The 20,559-nt window shown below is 41.5% G+C and overlaps 1 protein-coding gene across 1 annotated transcript in view; it reads left to right on the top strand.

The window, feature by feature from the left end:
• Positions 1–17,589, top strand: part of myo10l1 (myosin X, like 1) — a 45,182-nt gene extending 27,593 nt beyond the window's left edge. The window contains exons 13-40 of the mRNA XM_008276943.1: positions 501–603; positions 860–940; positions 1,047–1,171; positions 1,881–1,998; positions 2,157–2,263; positions 2,390–2,672; positions 2,840–3,308; positions 3,384–3,573; positions 3,613–3,709; positions 3,886–4,009; positions 5,517–5,655; positions 6,369–6,473; positions 6,591–6,686; positions 6,779–6,872; positions 6,985–7,040; positions 7,711–7,853; positions 8,486–8,680; positions 9,702–9,859; positions 9,945–10,065; positions 10,457–10,608; positions 11,030–11,178; positions 11,258–11,465; positions 11,931–12,067; positions 12,191–12,314; positions 13,496–13,849; positions 15,273–15,449; positions 15,540–15,731; positions 16,915–17,589. Coding sequence (XP_008275165.1) covers positions 501–603; positions 860–940; positions 1,047–1,171; positions 1,881–1,998; positions 2,157–2,263; positions 2,390–2,672; positions 2,840–3,308; positions 3,384–3,573; positions 3,613–3,709; positions 3,886–4,009; positions 5,517–5,655; positions 6,369–6,473; positions 6,591–6,686; positions 6,779–6,872; positions 6,985–7,040; positions 7,711–7,853; positions 8,486–8,680; positions 9,702–9,859; positions 9,945–10,065; positions 10,457–10,608; positions 11,030–11,178; positions 11,258–11,465; positions 11,931–12,067; positions 12,191–12,314; positions 13,496–13,849; positions 15,273–15,449; positions 15,540–15,731; positions 16,915–17,019 — 4,402 coding nt within the window. The 3' untranslated portion in view covers positions 17,020–17,589. The remainder of the gene's footprint in view (positions 1–500; positions 604–859; positions 941–1,046; positions 1,172–1,880; positions 1,999–2,156; positions 2,264–2,389; positions 2,673–2,839; positions 3,309–3,383; positions 3,574–3,612; positions 3,710–3,885; positions 4,010–5,516; positions 5,656–6,368; positions 6,474–6,590; positions 6,687–6,778; positions 6,873–6,984; positions 7,041–7,710; positions 7,854–8,485; positions 8,681–9,701; positions 9,860–9,944; positions 10,066–10,456; positions 10,609–11,029; positions 11,179–11,257; positions 11,466–11,930; positions 12,068–12,190; positions 12,315–13,495; positions 13,850–15,272; positions 15,450–15,539; positions 15,732–16,914) is intronic.
• Positions 17,590–20,559: the final 2,970 nt, after the last annotated feature.

Raw genomic sequence — 20,559 nt, 5'->3', positions numbered from 1 at the left:
ATATATATGTATATAAATATATTTACTCTTCTATCTCACATCTGCCTTTTTTTTGGTATTGTTAATATTTTATTTTATTTTGGTATCTGTTTTCTGCTTCTTTGCACCAATGGACCAAGTCAAATTCCTGGTGATGTAAAAATTACTTGGCAATAAAACTGATTCTGATTCTGATTCTGATTCTGATTCTAATCCAAGCCATGTTCAAAATGACAGAATTTTGGATACTGAAAATATGTCTTTGGTGGTTTCTGATGGGCACAAATTGTAAGAACCGTAGATATCTGAAGACTACTTTATCACTCAGAAGACTGTTTAAGCTCATCTAATTATTGTCAAGCTGCTAGTAAAATATTATGAGCTGAAAGAGAACATGCAAGAATGAAGCAATTTTGATTCAGATTTTCTTTTTTTGCATCATTGTTTGCTTGTATCATCCTAAACTGATCATCTTTGGCAGATGTGAGTGTTTCATTTGTTGTATTTCTGGTGCTTTGCAGGCTGGACTTCATCTATGACTTGTTTGAGAAGGTTGGCAGCAGGAACAACGAGGAGAAGATGGGCACAGCCAGACGTAAACCCACAGTGAGCTCCCAGTTCAGGGTGAGCGGTGCATCGCATTTGCAAATAATGACTCTCTAATAGAAGAAGCTGTTAAAGTTTACTATGTAATCTTATCTCAGCATCTCAAAACAAAGGGGCTTGAGCCACAGGGAGCTGAAAGAATGGGATTTTTTTCTTTATCAGTTTATTTTTATGGCTTATAAAATTTTTAAATCTTTAAAATGGCCATGGCAATTTAGTAAAATGGCATTTGGATGAAAACAGATAACATTTTTTTTTTCCTTTGTCTCCTCAGGACTCCCTTCATGCTCTCATGGCCACGCTCAGTGTCTCCAATCCTTTCTTCATTCGCTGCATTAAACCCAACATGGAAAAGGTTTGTTTGTTTCTATTGCACACTTTATACCTGATGTCAGAGAATGATTGAATATGATATCAAAAGGTGCTGGTTTAACGTTAAATCTTTTGTATTTTCCTCGCAGAATCCAAATGTGTTCGACCCAGAGGTCGTCCTGAACCAGCTGAGGTATTCTGGGATGTTGGAGACTGTGAAGATCCGTCGTGCTGGGTTTCCTGTTCGTAGGACTTTCAAGGATTTCTTCTCTCGGTTAATATCTCTAAATATACTTTAGTATATCTTTAGTGTTTGCTTAATCCTTTTTGCAGCGATAGAAGAAGTTATCAGGGCCTTTACTTATGTAAAAGTACCAATACACAGTGTAGAAACACAAGTCAAAGTCATGCATCTATATCTATGTGTAACGTACATTTTTGAAAGTACAAAAGAAAATGCATCAAAAAAATACTTAAAATACCAAAACTGAAAGTGCTCATTATGTGGAATGGTATATAAATTCAGATTACTGTCAAAATCTTGGATTCCAATTGCTGATAAATTATTGTGTTCATCAAGTTAAGGCTGGAAGTGTTAAAGATGATTTAACTACTTTTTACAGTTTGTCTGCTGGTTAGTTTAAGAAAAGAAAGTTTTACGTTAAAATTTATTTCTGGTTATATTTTGTATTTTTTTAAACTAAATGTGCAAATTAACTGTGTCCAGTAAATGTAGTGGAATAAAAATGCAGTAATTATAGTGAAGTAGAAGTATAAAGTAGCAGAAAGTGGAATACTTCAGTCAGATACAAATAAGTCATAATTGTACTTAAGTACAGTAATTGAGTAAATGTACTTAGTTACTGTCCACCACTACATTTTTATGTGTTTGTGTGTCTGTTTTTTGTTGGCAAGTTTTTACTCTTTGAGACTCTTTCTGACATCATTATTGTTTCTCACACTCTGTCCTGTTTCTGTGGCAGATATAAGATCATTCTGAAAGAAAAAGTCCCAGCAGCAGGAGACGATAAGAAGAGAAGCACAGACCTGCTAACCAAATATGACAAGACTAAGAAAGAGTGGCAGTTAGGAAAGACCAAGGTAAGACCTACACGTTTTGGCAACATCACTTTTAGACTCTGAAGTCTTCATGACTGATGATTCAAAAGTGTTCCCTCCTGTTTAAAATCATCATTCTTCAAATTCTTTTAATAGGTTTGCGTTCAATTATTTGAATGTCCTACTGTTACCTTTCGTAGGTGTTTCTGAAAGAGTCTTTGGAGCACCGTTTAGAGAAAGACAGGGACGAAGTCCGGCGCCAAGCTGCCATGATAATCCGAGCTCACCTGCTTACTTTCTCTGCCAAGTAAGACCCTCTGAGTACAAATTAATTTTATTATGAATGCCTGTATGAGGTTAAAGCACTCTGACTCCCACATTAGAGATGCACCCTTGTTCTGATTTAGTGTTTTTTTCCCCCTTTCATCCACAGGAAGCACTTCAAACGTGTACGCACCAGCGTCGTCACCCTCCAGAAACACTTACGAAGGCACATCCAACACCGACGGTTCACGAAGCAACGCAAGGCAGCGCTGGTGCTGCAGAAACACAGACGAGGCCAGGTGGCGCGCACTCGCGTTCGAAAACTCAAAGACGAAAAGAAGAAGAAGGAGGAAGAGCAAAGGAAGAAAGAGGAGGGAGAGAAGAAAGCAGTGGGTGAAGGAGATGAGAAAAAAGCGGATGAAGATGAAGATAAAAAAGACACATCGCAAGAGGCAAGTTAAACACTTTAAAGTCAATCAAGTTAGCATATTTTCAGTCTGAGATGCTGCAGCTCATTCACCTCTCTGTGATTTACAGAATAGATTCAAGATTCAAGGCCTTCATTATTTGTTATTTCATGGTTATTGAATCCTTTTCCGTCCTTTATTCCCCTGTGTAGGCTGAGTCCCGCCAAATGGAGGAGATCCTGCAGCTCGAGCGGGAGATCGAGCGTTTGCAGAAGAAGAGAGAGGACGAGGTGTCGCAGCTCTGTGAATCCTCTAAGCAGGAGCTGCAGCTGCGTCGGGACGCTGAGCTCAAACGCATGAAAAAGGAGGCGTCCCGTAAGGCCACAGAGCTCATTGACCTCCTGAACTTTGGAGGCGTGGATCCATCTCTGGGAGCGGTCGGAGCTAAACCTGCAGCAGAGGCCAAAGCTGCAAAAGGGCCGAGTAAAGCCAGAGGTGCATCCAAAGAGGAGGACGTAGATGAAGGCTTCCACGCTGAGGAGGAGTGCATCCCTCTGCCGGACTTTCCTCCTCCTGCTGAGACAGACGCTCCCATGGATCAGGACATACTTGTTCACCTTCCTCCTCCACCGCCTGCCTTTGCAGAAGGAACAGTGCCTCCAGCGCCACCTCCTCCGCCTCCCCTTCCCGCAGACGGCGTTGTGGCTCCCGGTGGGATTCCTCCTCCTCCTCCTCTACCTCCACCTGGAGACGGTGCTGCTGTCCCTCCACCGCCTCCTCCTCCACCACCTCCACCTACCCCAGGAGACGGGGAGAAGAAGGACGGGGCCAAGACGGAGCCGGAGAGGAAGGTGAGCATGGTGGAGAGCCTGGTGGACGGAGAGGAGCCCATCTACAGCATGCCGGCCGACACCGAGTCGGACTACGACCAGGAAGAGGAGGAAGGGTCCGTCAACGCCGGAGACGACAGCTCCGTTTCTGGAAGCAACCGGGGAAGCACCACGGTGACGGATGAGGAGCATCCGAGGAAGTCGACCTGCACCAACGCCAGCATTGAATCCTACAGAGGCAGCTCTGACTCTGTGAGGAGACACACTTACACGCATCCTCACACGCGTGCACGCAGATATGTATGAGCAGCCATAAAGTGAACCTCTATCTGTGATTAACTGAAAATGCAACATGTTTTTTTTCCACTTTTTATTCTATAATTTATTGCATATGAGTCATTCCCTGATGTTATTGTGTAATGTTGCAGTACGCAGACAGTGACGACGAACATGATGGCATGATGGACACTGATGAAGAAGTGACAAATGGCAGAGTCACTTTGCTTAATGGAAATGGGCCGCCATACTTCCACGGCTACCTCTACATGAAGGGTGTGTATATCTTCCTCTGTGTTTGACATTAGCTCCTTATGAGAGCTTTTGGCCCTTTTCTATCTGATTTACATACTTGCTTCAGTCAATGCTTCTAATTTAAACACACATATGCATTAATAAATGTATTGTTTAGTATAAATGACCAAATTTGATCATGTCTTTGAAAATATAGGACACAAAGCACCACATTTTGTTTTAAAAAAAACATAAAAACAAGCTGCTTTTTGTGTGTGTCTTACAGTGACCCTACTAAAATGTAAATCATAAAGCACTTTCAGGTTTGGATTTCCTGGTTCCTACATACCTCATCCATAAGATGTCAGGTTGATATGTATAGGGACTAAGATTTTACAATTAATAAGCAAACCCAAATGCAAAATGATTAAAATGTGTTTTTCAGCACTTTGTTTCACCAGTTGTATCAAAGCTTCTCCAAACAGCAATGTAATGATAATGGTCGGGCCACAGTGGCATCAGGATAAACAGGGGATTCCTTTCTCCAGCCAGCAACATTTTCCAGCTCCTTCTGAGGGATCCTGAGGTGTTCCCAGGCCAGATGAGATGTATAATCCCCCCAGCAAGTTCTGGCTCTGCCCTGGAGTCTCCTCCCAGTTGACCTCTGAGCACCTCACCCTGTCCCTAAGCCTGAGCCCAGCCACCGTACAGAGGAAACTCTTTTCAGCTGCTTATATTTGCAAACTCAGTCTTTTTGGACGCTTCCGATGGCTATAGGTGAAAGCTGGAATGTAGACTGACTGGTATTTTGCAGACTTTGCCTTCCGGCTCAGCTCCGTCTTCACCACAACTCATTGGTGCAAAGCTGCATTACTGATGACATGGCACCAATCCGACATTTTTAAACTTCTTCACTTTGGGCAGCAATTCATGGCCTGACACTTGGATGTGCTGATTCTCATTACACTCAGACACAACCCTCCCTGGCGCATGCTGAAGGTCTCAGCCTGATGAAGCCAACAGAACTACGTCATCTGAACACACAAATCAAAGGTTCCCAAACCGGACACCCTAATCAAGCCGGCTGCACCATGAGATCCTGTCTATAGATAACACAACCAGGGGCAACCTTGGCTGTTTGTCTTTGTATCAAAAGTAAAAATACAGCTCTCACTTTGGTTGTACAAGGACTGGACGTCCTGTACCAGCGGCTCTGGTACACCATATTCCTGCAGTGTTGTCCCTGAATATATGACCTGACGTGGCTGCAGTTCAGGTGTTCAGTCCTCTGGTCCTCTGCAAATTCTGCCACTCTGGGGAGTTCACACAAGGGGACACTACAAGTGAGGATTTCACTCAGTTTGTCTTCTTCAGGGGAGAGCAGAGAACACATGAGACTGCTAGCTGTCATTAGATTAGCTGTGATTTAAGGTTTAAGACATGTTTCAACCTGTCTTGGCCTGGGCCACACCATTACTTTACACCTTTCAAATTTCACCTGCTTTCACGTTTATTTCTGATTATAACTACGTCCTCTCTGCTCCTTTAGCCGGTCTGATGATCCCATGGAGGAGGCGTTGGTGTGTGTTAAAGGATGAGACCTTCATGTGGTTCCGGTCCAAACAAGAGTCGCTGAAGTCTGGCTGGCTCTACAAGAAAGGAGGAGGCCTGTCCACTCTCTCACGGAGGTTGTTGTAGTTATTACTGAGTGAAGCCTGCATGCTAAGTGAATGAAACTTTGCACAACATCTCTGTTGGAAATACAGCTCTGCACAATCTGATGAAAGTTGATAAAGTTGATTAAAACGCTTCAATGTAATGATTTTGTAGGCATCACTGTGCTAAGATCTTACAAACTCTGCAAAGTAGAAGAGTTCAAAGCGTACATTAGTCCAACTAAAAGCACGACGTTTCTTTTTAAGGCATTAAACGTCCATGTGCATGTCAGCTTGACTGCTAGAACTGGTCAATGCAGCTTGAATTGTTGTACATATTCCTGTGTGCTGTTGGCGGATTTGGGTATTTGTCTAACTTGAAGCATTAAACCCTCTGCAGCACTTTTGGTAAACTGCAAAAAAAACATTTAGACCAAAGATTGGTGAGTTACGTCTCAGAAAATGGAAGGAATGAAGGGGGAACACCTTGTTAAAATGTGTTTAAAGGTGAAATGACAGATGTGAAACTTCACCTCACAGAGATTATTCAGAAACTACAATCACATAAAAATGTTTTTAAATTGCACAAACACAGATTATTGTAGATGTAGTTATGTCAGATGTATTCTACAACGATAAATAAAAGTAGTGCATGTATCATTAATAGTTAAATAAACCTTTATGATAAACACTTGTACAGTGGATTGTCTTGGCCTTTTCACTAATGGAGTCTTATTTTCCGACAGAAACTGGAAGATGCGCTGGTTTGTTCTGAGAGACAGCAAGCTGATGTACTATGACAACGACAGCGAGGAGAAGCTGAAGGGAACCATCGACATTCGAGCAGCCAAGTAAGATTTCAAATAAGTTCCAGCAGCAGACAGAAACAGAGATTTCATTCCCCGTTTTTCTGATTCCTTGACAAAATCTGCATTTCTCAGACATATATCCTGTTTGTGGTTTTGCAGGGAGATTGTGGATAACCATGAAAAGGAGAACGCTCTGAATATCGTGACAGATGAAAGGACCTACCAGGTGTTTGCCGAGTCGCCAGAGGATGCAAGGTGTGAAGGAGATGTGATCATGTAGAAAACATTTATATGTGAGCTTTTTCCTACATTCTGATCTGTGATGGCATCTTTTTCTCTCTGTGCAGCGGGTGGTTCAACGTTCTCAGTAAGGTCCGAGTGTGCACTCCCGAGCAGCTGCTGGAAATGTCGCATGAACAGGCAAACCCTAAAAATGCTGTGGTCAGTCTTCCCATGAAACAAAAACTCGGCTGTTATTAGTTGTACCACTTTATTAATGCTATCATGGAACAGTTTTAAAATCTTGTCCTTTCCTTCTACATTTCTTATTCAGGGAACTCTTGATGTCGGGTTGATTGACTCAGTTTGTGCATCAGACAACCCTGACCGGTGAGTTGATCAGTCATCAGAAAGAGTGAAAAGAGGGATTGATTTTGCATGTCTGAGAGAAAGAAGCTTTGTTCTTTTTTGATTTTTATTTTGATTTTTTTTTTTACATTTATTCAATTTGGGAACAGACTGATATCATACTTGCGTTTTGAATGACAGAGAGTTTTGCTTTTTTGCTGATGTTCTCCCTGCTTATGGTACATAATACCAATCTATAGTCGAAAAGGCGAAAGAGTGTCAATGGTCTTTATTTCAAATTAAACAACTTCTTTTTTGGTAAAACTTTACAATGAGGTAAACACAATCCTGAGCAGTTACTAAGAAGAGAGTAAGAAATAAATGGGGAACTTCCAATAACTGATGAATCTCTAATCGATCATGATGGAAAAAGCATAAAAGTAAATAAAAAATGCCCAATGTGGAAGAAATTGTCGTTGCGACTTCACACAGGATTCCATCCACACTCTCCTGAATGAAAGTCCTCTGTTTAACTCATTACTTACACTACAGACCTGTGATTATCTGGATTTTCTGAAGTGTTAAAACAGTGCAGATGTGTAGTTTTATCTCAGACCACTTTAGTCACAGCATGCTGAAAGGCTTTTTTGTAAATTTGGCCTTATGCTGCCTAAAAATACTGCTTTAAAACTCTATCGATGCATGTTTGCAGGCCCAACTCCTTCGTCATCATTACGGCCAACCGTGTGATTCACTGCAACAGTGACACACCAGAGGAGATGCACCACTGGATCACTCTGCTGCAGAAACCCAAAGGAGACGCCAGGATAGACGGACAGGAGTTCCTTGTCAGAGGTGAGATTTATTTTTTTGGGATACTTTACATGCATTTCAAACCTTTCTACAGCAGTTTACGATAGCGTTTGGAAGAAGGTGCTCTTTGGTGAGGCAGGTAGAAGAACACCAAACAAGATCCAGGAAGTTTTGCTTTATATTATATGTGCAGACAAGCATGGAAAAGAACCAAAGCAGCCTTTTCTGGTGAAATAAAATTATTCATAATAGAAAAATGTGTTTGAAAATCCACATACAACAGAGATCTCCAACTCCAGTCCTCATGAGCTACCGTCCTGCAGGTTTTAGATGTTTCCATACTGCAACACACCTGACTCAAATTAATGGATCTCCAACAGCTTGTTGTCAAGTTCTACACAAGCCTGTTAATGATCCATTAATCTGAGTCAGGAGTGCTGCAGTATGGAAGCATCTAAAACCTGCAGGACAGAAGCTCACGAGGACCGGAGTTGGAGATCTCTGGTATACAACCTGTTCAGAAACCACTATATACTGTATTATTTCCAATTTGTTGTTGGTTTTGGAAGTTTTTGTAAAAGGTATAATTCCTTCCAACATTCAGAGAATATCTTCATCCATCCCTGTTATGTTCATTACTTTCTTCCCTCTCTTCCTCTCTCATCATCTTTCAGGCTGGCTCCAAAAAGAGATGAAGACGAATGCCAAGAGCACCTCCCTGAAGCTGAAGAAGCGCTGGTTTGTTTTGACCCACAACTCCCTGGATTACTACAAGAGTTCAGAGAAAAACTCCTCCAAGATGGGAACTCTGGTGCTCAACTCCCTCTGCTCTGTCATTCAGCCGGATGAACGAGTGCATAGGGAGACAGGTGAGGACGGAGAAATGAAACGAAGAGGCAAACGGGGCACTTTTAATCAGGGATTATACGTAGGAGGTTAAGGATACATGCAGGATTCTTGTTTTACATTTATGTAATTGAAAAATGCCCGAGTAGCTGGATTTTATTCAATTAAATTAAAGATAACCATTATGTATCTCTCATAAAACTTAATTATCCCCTTTAGGAAATATATTTTTATTTCATTTTTAACCCACTGAACCCAAAGCAGCTTCTGGGTATCTGCTTCTCTTACATCTTTACTCGCTGAGGGCTCATTTTCAAGGCAGTAAAAATTCCTGCACTTCTGTGGAAACAGCACAACCATGGCTAGAAGTAGAAGGAACTTGAAATGTGTTTTTTGCAGAATAGTGAAATTTTAATACCGCAAATCATGAAAAATAAAAAAAATGTCAGTTAAATTTCTTTGAATATGAATTTTACAAAAACTGAAAAAACCTGGAATCAACATGTGCAACGTTTTTCTAAATCCCCTCTGGTGTTACTAATACTGGAGCAAAAAGTGGGGGCTCAACATGCTATCTATATTTTTCAAGTCACATCTTTAATTTGTTTCCATACTTGTTTCCCATCTGCTCTGTTTAAGCCCATTTCAGCTGAAAAGTCCCAGGATTTTTAAAATGTGAATGTTCATTGCAACTCACTCACTCATAGCATCCGTGTTGTACCAAGAAGCACAGAATTTTTTGGTATTTACAGAATCTAATTACAGCAAACTGTTTATTTTTGACAAGTTGAAAAATGTGATTTTGACAGAATATCACGTTTTTAAGCTTGTATGAGGTTATGTTTTCTAACAGAACAGCATGTCTCACATGATGAGTTCAAGGACCATCAGAAAGTTGAAATTCTGCTTATTTTTTCTGTTTTTTTTCTGGCTCTGATAAATGGCACCATTTAGGTGATTTTAAAAAGATATTGTGCATTTTAAAACTGCTGGGGAGTTTTGAGAATCAGTGGGTGAAGAAGTAAACGCTGACTGTTTTTACAGGCTACTGGAACATCATTGTGTACGGGCGGAAGCATTCCTATCGCCTTTATACTAAGATGCTGAATGAGGCCATGAGGTGGACCGCTGCTATACAGGGAGTCATAGACAGCAAGACCCCGATAGAAACTCCAACTCTACAGCTCATCAGAGACATCAAGGTAACACGCAGACATAATAAGTGTTTGAATTCATCAACAGAAATGTGTTTTTAAGACGTGTATTTAGATCTCTGCGCTCCCTCAGGAGAACAGTGTGAACCCAGAAATAGTGGAGCAGATGTACAGGAGGAACCCGATCCTCAGATACACTCAGCATCCTCTGCACTCCCCTCTCCTGCCGCTCCCTTACGGAGAGGTCACCAGCGGTGAGTAAAGCTCCCTCCTAAACCACTGCTTCTTTTTCCTCTCATCTCCCTCTCTTCTCCTTGTTTTTTAAATGGTGCATTTGGAAGCTCTCATGCATGTTATTGCCCTCTGCAGGTGAAAACCAAACTTTTCATGCTCACAAACCCAACTGTGTTAGAAAGCTACAAACATTTATCTTCCAAAGAACTGGCTGCTTTGGCTAGTCGTGTTATATTTCTTTCTACAGTACTCCTAAACTCTTAGACAGGGACAACAACGTACCTCAGCTCTTAATTTTATTGTTGCTATTACAGTCATCTTTGGTGCTATTGACACTCTACTTGTTTTGTTGTCTTTAGTGAACAATGCCCTGTCTTCACTGACATTTTCTTTTCTCATTTTCCCTGTAAGCAGTACAAAGGCAGCAGGGTTATGCCAGCCTGCAGGATGAGGCGGTGCGTGTTTTCAACTCGCTGCAGGAGATGGAGACGCTGGCAGACACTGTGCCCATCATTCAGGGCATCCTGCAGACCTGCCAGGACCTGCGCCCTCTCAGGGATGAGGTACAAACTGAAAAAAAGACGATGCAAACATTTTCACATGCTCGAAGCCATGAAAAAACCACGTACTCGACACTTTCATATAACATGTGCGACAGTGTTTTAATGACACGATGAGTATTTTATAAGATGTTTCAGTTGAGCCTTTTCAGCGTGCACTCCTTTACTCCTTTACTCCTTAATCTGACGACAACAGAGTATGTAAGCTCCATGGTTGAATAAGCAACCTGGTCACTTTTCCATTGCGGTGGGTTTGTCTCAATTAAGCGGAAAAGTGACCTACATCTAAATGTCAGGATGCTGTCACTTTAACAGACTGAAGCCAGCACTGTTATGTATTCCATGTCTGAAAACGGCTTCGTTGGCACTCAAATGTTCATCAAATCTTTAGCCTTCTTAACCACCCTTCATCATTTTCCTTTAGGTATATTGTCAGGTGATCAAGCAGACCAATCATGTGCCTCAGCCAAACAGCCCAGCCAATAGAGCACACTGGCACCTGCTCACCTGCATGAGCTGCACCTTCCTACCCAGCCGAGCCATCCTCAGATATCTCCGCTTCCACCTCAAGAGGTGAGAGCCCATAAAATGGACGCCACTTCATCTGTAACATGAATGCATACTAAACGTGTTTTGTGTGTTTGCCACTCAGGGTACGTGAGCGTTACCCCGGCACAGAGATCGAACGCTACGCCAGTTTCATCGGGGAGTCCCTAAAGAAGACCAAGACTCGTGAGTTTGTTCCATCTCAGGAGGAGATCGCCGCCCTGCTGGTGAGGCAAGAGATGAGCACCACCGTCTACTGTCACGGAGGAGGCTCCTGCAAGATCTCCATCAACTCACACACCACCGCTGGAGAGGTGCACACAAACAAATACACACTAACACACTACCTTACCCATGCAGGAGGTAGTTTAATGCTGTGTTAGTGCAGAGTTGCTGTTGGTCTCTGTTAGCTTATCCTTCCTTATGTAGTGAATAATGTCAACCTGAAACATCCTGAACGTATATTCTTAAGGGAACCGCTATTAAAGTATTTTGGCCTAATTCTTTTTTTTTTGCCTCCAACTGACATTACAAGGAAAGTGCATTCAAGTTAATGAGGTCAAGAGACACTGTATCAACTTATATGGCATTTGTAAAAAGCAAAAACAGACAAAAAATGAAATTAGGAGAATATAAAAAAGGGGAAAAAAATGAATACAATGGGGGGTATAAAAACATTTCTAAGTGATTGATTTTTTTAATTATTTGGAAAAAAAATGGTACACTGAAGTTGCAGTTACTAATGAAAATTAATCAGTGTTTTACTGTTGTTGCTGCAGGTTGTGGAGAAGCTGATCAGAGGTCTGGCCATGGAGGAAAGCAAGAACCTGTTTTCTCTGTTCGAGCACAATGCCTTTACAGACCGAGCTCTGGAGAGCAGGGTGATTGTGGCAGATGTTCTGGCCAAATTCGAGAGGTATCTTAGTTTCTATGTACAGTATAAACTGTAGATACAGCTTTAAATAGGTGACAGTATGTTGTTTGATCTGTGTGGTGACTCATCCTGGGTTTGCTTTGTCCATTTTTTTTTTTCTTTCAGATTGGCAGGCAGCGAAGAAGAGGAGGAGGAAGGAGAATGGAAATTGTACTTCAAGCTCTACTGCTTCTTGGATGTGGAGAGCATGCCCAAGGAGGGAGTGGAGTTTGCTTTCATGTTTGAACAGGTCAGATTCAAGCTTTGGTTTATTTACCATCATGCCACGCAAGAGTGAACAATGAAATTCTAGATTTAGTCCCTTTATGCTACTCACTGCCGGTTCGCGTCCCGGTGGGGGCACCGGAATCTTTCTGCGTGGAGTCTCCATGTTCTCCCCGTGCAGCGTGGGTTCTCTCCGGGTTCTTCGGCTTCCTCCCACACAGTCCAAAAACATGTTGAGGTTAATTGGTGATTGTAAATTGTCCGTAGGTGTGAATGTGAGTGTGCTTGGTTGTCTGTCTCTAAGTGTGGCCCTGTGATAGACTGGTGACCTGTCCAGGTGAACCTGCCTTCACCCTGAGTCAGCTGGGATAGACTCCAGTCCCCCGCGACCCTAGTGAGGATTAAGCGGTGTATAGATGATGGATGGATGGATGCTACTCACACTAAAAAGTCAAATTACTTAAAGGATGAGTTCAGTGATATCATAGCCAGAGGAAAGAAATTGTCCTTCCTGTCTTGAGCAATGCACATGATTCCAGTTAGGATGCTTTCTATCGCTCTGTAAAACTTAACAAAAACTTGGCATAGAAATGTAGCTGGTTACCATAAGAACTACAGCTGTTTCTGAGCTTTAAGATAAGATTTACTCCACAACTGGGTCAAATATTGGCAAAGAGATTGAAACCATGTAATAATAGTGTTACTAATTTCTTAACTTTTCCAAAGATTTCCAAAAACTAATGACATTTCTAAACTTTCTCAAGGGTCAAAGCTCAGCCGTCACTTTGTAATTTGCATTTCCACAGCAGGGACAGAGCCCCGGGAAGATTAAGCAAATTAGTCTGCAGATGTCTCAGAAGCGCGACAGTCTCCAATTCCCTCTGAATGTCGTCCTCTGCAAAAACAAAACCTTGACTTTGGAGTTGGTCCATTGGGCATAAAATCTCTCGATGTCCTTTGTCCTGATTATTCTCAGTCACAAATCACAACCAAAACATGTTTGCATTTGCAGAGTTTTTTCAATGTTGACTGTAACTTCTATTCTAAGGCCCCTAACAGTTACTTAAGCTTGTATGAAGTTAGTTACTATTATCTGTGTGTCAAAAAAGCACTTGTTATACTGCATGTGATCATTCATAATGTAATCAAATCTAGTTGTTTAAATTGTACAATGGTTTGTCTCTTGGACTTGTCTCCCTCTTTCAGGCCCATGAATCTTTGATAAGTGGTCACTTCCCAGCCTCAGAGGAGACTTTGCAGCATCTCGCCGCTTTACGTCTCCAGTATCTCCACGGCGACGGGGCAGGTCGGGCCGGATGGAGCCTGGGAAGCGTTTATCCAATTGGACGCCTTCGCAATCGCATCCTGCACTCCACCAAGCCAGGCGTCGGGGCGGCAAGTGGAGCCGGAGGAGGAGGAGTCGGGGGAGCGGGAGATGGAAAAGGCGCTGTGGGAGGACCGGGCGGTGTCGGGCCCGGTGCAGAGAAACGAAAGACCCCGAGCTTCCTGGACGGCACCCTCAGGAGAAGCTTCAAAACGGGTTCACTGAAGAAGCAGAAGGTATTTTTATATTAACAGGCAACAGCTTAGCCTTTAAGTGTCAATGTTGTGATCACATCTTGTTAGTGCTGCTCCAGATGGTCACAAAATCTCTGAATGAAGATTTTGAAATGATAAAGAACAGCTGCAAAATCAACACCAGTTGAATTTTACTTAAAGCTACTATGCGCAAGAGTTTTAAAACTCCAACAATGGTGCACCCCAGTGGAGGAAAGAAGGCACTGTAAAACCGGAGACAAAGGGATCGAATACAGCACTTTGAATACATCATAAACTCACATTCTGCACATGTTGGCTTCATGTAAAAGGGGTGAATGGTTCGGTTGTATATCATACAGGAACATTGGATCACTGGTTCAAATCTGGACATTCTTGTCTGTCTAAACTGTCCCTATTCAGTTAAAAGCATGAAGCCGGAACACTGCACCCTAAAAGTAAAATTACTGATGCGTTAATGTTTGACTCGTATTAATTAACACATAATATTGTGTTTATACCACTCTGTGCAGAATGTTCTGTTTATAGTGTAACATACTGCATTATACCACATGTTATATAATGCACTTTACTGCTGCTTTTGCACTGGTATTAGATGCTAAACTGCATTTCTTTGTCTTAGTTCTTGTATTGTGTGCAATGACAATGATGTTGGTTCTAATCTAATGTTATCTAATACTTGATCTACTGTGGCTGAGATCGGAGCTCATCAGCACTTTGTTTTGGACAAAATGAATGAAGAGATGTAATTGTAATTTTAATCTCTCTAAAGCTGCTTTGTTTTTCTTTTTTTTGTAATTATTTTTGCATTTTAGCCTCATTAGACAGTGACAGTGGATAAAGACAGGAAATGTGGGGAAGGAGAGTAGGGGAGTGATATACAAATCAGATCTAGTGCTATGTGTCAGCTATCGGCTCGCCCTGTAAATACAAATTTGTTATCAGTGTTTCAGATGTTAATGTGCTGGTTAATTTTAATTCCAGCAATAGATTAGATTATTTTTTAGCTCATTTTATGGTAGTATTTTATAGCCTTGCAAAATGAACAAATGTGAAGTAAACTGTGTCTGAAAAACTGATGCTTGGTTGAATGAAGCCCTCACTAAATGAACCGACTCCATCTGATTAGATGTTGGTGAGTTGGGCAGTCTTCTGTGATGGAATCTGTAAAAGTTCAAAAGCTGGGAAATTATTTATTTTGGATTACAAAAAGCTGTCTATTGTGATGGAGTAATAAGTTGGGAGCTTTATTTTTCCAGCAATCATCACCAGGAGGTGGCACAGCGCAAAGCTTTACTTTCCAACACTGACTTGCATGAATCTGTACATTCTTATGATTTCCGTCAGATCTCTTTTGCTAAATAACAGATGGAGCTGACTGGATTGATGTCTGATAGTTTGACAGAGGATTAACTGATTGTTTCAGGTGGAGGAGGAGCAGATGCTGGAGATGTGGGTGAAGGAGGAGACGTCCGCCACACGGACCAGCGTTCTGGAGAAGTGGACCCGTCTGCAGGGGATGCCGCAGCACCAGGCCATGCTTAAGTACATGAGCATCATTAAGGAGTGGCCTGGTTACGGGTCGACTCTGTTTGATGTGGAGGTGAGGAATAAAGGAGGTAGCATGATGGATTTCAAGGATGCCTACATATAAAATACCTGACAAGCATCTTGCTTTCTCTTCTCTCTGCAGTGTAAAGAGGGCGGCTTCCCTCATGATCTGTGGCTCAGTGTGAGTGCTGACAACGTGTCTGTGTATAAACGAGGTGAACCCAAACCGCTGGAGACCTTCCAGTATGAACACATCACCTTCTTTGGAGCTTCGCAGCCCTGCACCTACAAGATCATCGTGGATGAGAGGGAGATGTTCTTCGAGACTCCACTGGTGAGAGCTCATTGTTGTGTCAGAGGCACAGCCACAATCTGTCTGAGAGTCAACAAGAAAAAAAAAAGAAAGCACAGCTGCACTAAGTGATGTTTGGTTGAGCTTTAAAGCAAGTGCAGCAAAGGCCAGCACAGCTTGATTGAAGTGCAGAGGTCAGGTACCGGTCCAATCAGTGGAGGCCGGAGTCAGGATGAAGGAGAAGTGAGTGAAATATAGGCTGAGTGGGAATCAAGTGCAGGCATCAGTCTGAGACATCGATCTGCACATGCTAATTAACATATAAAAAAAGTGGAAAAAAGTATCCATTTAGTTTTGCCATTGCCTGTCTTTTATTTTGTTGTCTTAATGCAGCAAACAAGTCAACAATAATGCAAATACATCTTCAGTCATGTTACCATTTCGTGAAGTTGTATTTGGCCACTGCTTTTCTTTGGGCTAAATTAAATAATGGCAGGAGAACATGCTTACTATGAAATGTTTACTGTCTTTATCATGTTCATCATTTTAGTTTAGTGCATAAAGATGCCAACATTAGCTAATAATTGCAAAAAACAAGCAGAGGGTGATGAAAATATCAGTAGTTTTGCAAGTATGTAGCCACGAAAAGGAGCATTTCTGACTGACAAATTGACATCACATTCCACAGAGCCATGCCGCTACCACAGCTAACACCTCATCACACATAATAGAGTTGCAAAGTGCTTCACAAGGTAGCGAAATAAAAATCATGCATTCGTCAGCTTTTAAAATACAGATAAATACGTATTTTTGTATTTAAAATCAACCTAGAATTGGAAAAGACAATTCAAAGGAAATTAAAACTTAAGTACATGTTTCAACAGAACTCTGCATACCAGTGGTGTACACTACTAAGAGCTAAGAGATAAAGCTAGAAAGAGAGACCATAAAGGACCTTTAAAGTAATCAGCAAAATCCAAAAATGTATTCTACGGCATGCTGGTAGCCAGTGTAAAGAAGCTAAAGTAGGATCACACTGGTGAAAACACTGCCTGTACATTCTGAAGTCTGGATTTTTTGTTCAAAGGTAAAAATGCTGTTGCAGTAACTGAGGTTTAATAAGATAAAAGTGTGTAAAATGTGTCATATTTTCAAAAATATTTCTATCATAGAAACATGATTTGCAGACATGACATGCACAAACTGATCCTCTTCCGCTCTTTAGGTTGGAGAGATCACCAAGATCATGAGGGCCTACATTAACATGATGGTGAAGAAACGCTGCAGCATCATGTCCGTGACCAGCGTCACCAGTTCCTGGGTCAGGTGATCGCCACCAACCAGCCAGAACGCCTCGGTTCATCCTTCCAGTGGCAACAGACGCCTCGGTCCCCCTCATGCATCGGTCGGTTGGTTTTGAAGACGGCAGTCGCACCAAGCAGCCAATTATCAAGGTTGAATCAAAAGCGATGGATAAGCGTCAGTAAAGAAAACGGGGAAAAGTGGACACAGAAGCCAATCGCACACTCTACTGGCCTGGGTTTCACTTGGGAAATTTAAAAACGAGCATGACAAAGAAATATTTTGGGGCTGTTCCGACAAATACAAAAAAACCCCTCAGCTGTAGTCCTGCATGTAGATGTTCAAGCACACTCCAAAGTTCTCTCCGATTTTCCTTTTTGGACAAACTAAATTTAGTAATAATAAACAAGCACAACTCAGCCACCCAGTCAGTCCCAGCCAGTCCCAGGTGGCTCCTCCACCCCCCAGTGCACTGCCAGACAGAAGAAAGCCACACTTTCTCAGTTAAATTTCTTTTTCTCTCTCTCACTCCTCCTCAGAATTTCAGAGTCTCTCTCTTTCTCTTCATGTATCCTCACTTCCTGTTGCATCATTGTTTGCTATTGCTATTAAGTTTTAATGCTGAATTCTTGTTCTTGCTTGCTTTCTCTCTCTCTGTCGTTCTCTCTCTGTCTTTTATCTGTAACATCGGCTATAATTACATCTGAGAAAAAGGACTCGATGGTGATTCTTCTTCTTGTTCGGGGCCCACGAAAACTACATAGTTGCTCACTCGTCGGTGCCACTGTGTGGCCGCAAGAAGAAAACGCAGCCCAAGGAGGTGGCTTTAAATATTCCTGAACAGTATCCTATAGATATTCTTGAGAAGAAAAGAGTAGAGGGTTTACTTTGGAGGCTCTCTGGTCATGTTCAGCTTGACACAGAGAGTCTGTGCATGGCAAAAGTGTCCCTTGGCTCTACAAGGAGAACAATCCAGAATAGTATCAGACTAAACATGTCCCTATTTATGTCTAGATATAACACATAAATCTGTATATTCACATAACTGAACAAACATGTATCGTTTTGTACTGTATATCACACATTATAATAAGAGTTATTAATGAAATTTTTGGTGGCCACTGCACTGTACAGTATATAGATGCCATACTAAATGCAATGTGACACCTGTCATGTAAAATACATGCAAGTGAGCGGTGTTAAATAATGACCACTGTATGTCTGAATATGATGCCAATACCGTACATCATTCACTGGCTGTGCCATAAATATGACTCACGGAAAAGTATGAGTTCGTAAAAAAAACACAGACCATAAGGAGACCGGCTGCTATCGTGGTCATGTTTTCACAGCGTTTTGAGGAATTTCTCATTGTTGTTATTTGCTGTACTCACTCTGCAGCGTTAATTGGAGCCATAACATACTGTAAATCCTCGTGTGCTCAAGCTAATCTCACTTTTTTTTTTCTTTGCCGAGGAGATCAGGAGATTCAAACAAAAATGCATCCACGCTCCAGTCTGTCTGTGTCTCCAGCCTGTTTATGAAAATGTGACTTTTATTATTACTGATAATATTACTGTATGCCCCCAGCTATCGTTAGCCACCCTGAAGTGCTGTGTCTGGATTGCTGCTGTGTGTGAGTGTGTGTGTGTGAGTGTATTAATGGTGTAATGCTAACTGTTGGAAAAGAAAAGGGAAACGAGAAAAGAGAAGTGATTTTACTGAGTGTATTCCTTGGAAATAAGCTGTATTTACATGACTAACCTTTGCAAAGAATGGTGTTGTAATTGTGAGTTAAAGGCAGGTTAAAAGCATGGGATTGCAGGGGAGGGTTAGGGGTTATTTATTTATTATTGTACTGTATGTATTGCAAGGTCTGTTTGGAAAGATTGAAAATATATACTGGATTTACTTTTTTAGTCTCAGTGTAAGAGGAGCAGATTAGACACTGTGAGGATGTGGGCTTGGACTCTTTAATTGTGCACTTGGAATGCTGGAAGTCATCACTGCTTTGTGTGCGTGCGTGTTTTTGGACTGAAAGTGAAGCAACTGTTCAACTGTCAGCATTACTGGCCTGCAGTTAGACGGCAGCATCCCTCACGTATGACACCTCTAGAGACAAACACTCTGTAAACACAGTGTTTCCCTCGAGACTTCTTAGATAACACGGAAAATTACAGTCCAACATCAGAACACGGTCCAATTAATTGTCTAAACTACCTTCTGTGGCAATAAGAATTTATGCATTTGCCCCGAACGCGGTTATGCTGCTTTTCACGCCAGATATTGAAGTTGAACTTCTTAAGGTGAACTAGTTTATTGTTTATCTGGAGCACCACATACAGAACGGGGCTGTAGCCATGATTTCAGAAACACTGAGGCTGTGAAACCAAGACGGTCAAGGAAACTTTGACCAAACAGAAGTTTTTTAAGCTGTTTTATTCAGGAAAATGCTAAATCTTTTATGCTAATTCAAATATAGCAAGGACAACGCCATTAAATCTGCCTAAATGTACGGTTTTAAATGTAGAATGTAAGCCAGCTTTGCTAAAGTGCCCCAAATTTCTATAAAACAAATTGACCTCAGTGTTTTTAATTGTAGCTTCAGCCTTGACTGCATACACACAACCCGCTGGGATCCTGCCTATAGAAATAGAATAAGCAGAACTCTCTCAGAGGTTCCAGTTTCGCTTTTGGTTTGGGCTAAAATACGTGCAAAACTGGGGGGAAAAAAAGTCAAGTTTATAAGCCATACATAAGGAGGAACCCGGAGCTGTCTGTTCTAGTTATTCTACATCTATGGTTCTGTCTGTCACTGATATTACACTGAGTAAGAAGAACTTGCCCTGTGGTTGCTGAGATGTGATCAGTGGGTTTGCTAAAAGGAAAAAGGTAAATGAGATTTTAAAGCACCTGATCACAAATCTGTCTTCAAGGGCAACTTCATCACGAAGGGTCCTGTTATCAGCCGCAGGCGGCCAGAGTGGGGCCCAACCTTATCTTATGTTATGCTCATTATCATCATTACATAGTAAAACATTGTGCTTGTTAAAAAAAAGGAAAAGGAAAAAAGAGAAAGAGAGAGATATGTGTGTTGTTCTTTTTTATTTGTAACTGGCTTTACAAACTTATGCTTTAATAAATTATTGAAATTGTCCTCTATTTGATGTCACCTTTGTGCACTTATTCTGTGCCTGTAGACAGCGATGAGAGAAGTTTTACTTTAACATTGCACTTAAATCTGCACACGTGGGTTAAATGTAAAGCTGTGGCCAGCAGCTGGTTAGCTCACAAAGAACTATTGTTTTCACATTTTTTCAGCTGTGCAGGTAATTGAGTTGTTTTTACCAATTAGTTCAGCTTTGCACAAAAACAGGGAGAATCAAATAATAGAATATAACTTTAATCCCCCCTACCCAAAGATGAAGTTTTATTCTAATCTTGTTTAATCTTATTAGTTTCAACAAAGGAGATGCAACTTCTTAATTTGTCAGCTTTAGAGGTGTCTTTACACTGACTTTGATTCATTTGGGCAGAGCCAAGCCATGTTACCAGTCCAGCTCTGACC

The sequence above is a fragment of the Stegastes partitus genome, unplaced genomic scaffold (genome assembly GCF_000690725.1).
Source record: "Stegastes partitus isolate 25-593 unplaced genomic scaffold, Stegastes_partitus-1.0.2 Scaffold83, whole genome shotgun sequence".
NCBI lineage: Eukaryota > Metazoa > Chordata > Actinopteri > Pomacentridae > Stegastes > Stegastes partitus.
The sequence above is the reverse complement of the archived record's forward strand: the minus strand, read 5'-3'. Positions and strand labels throughout refer to the sequence as shown.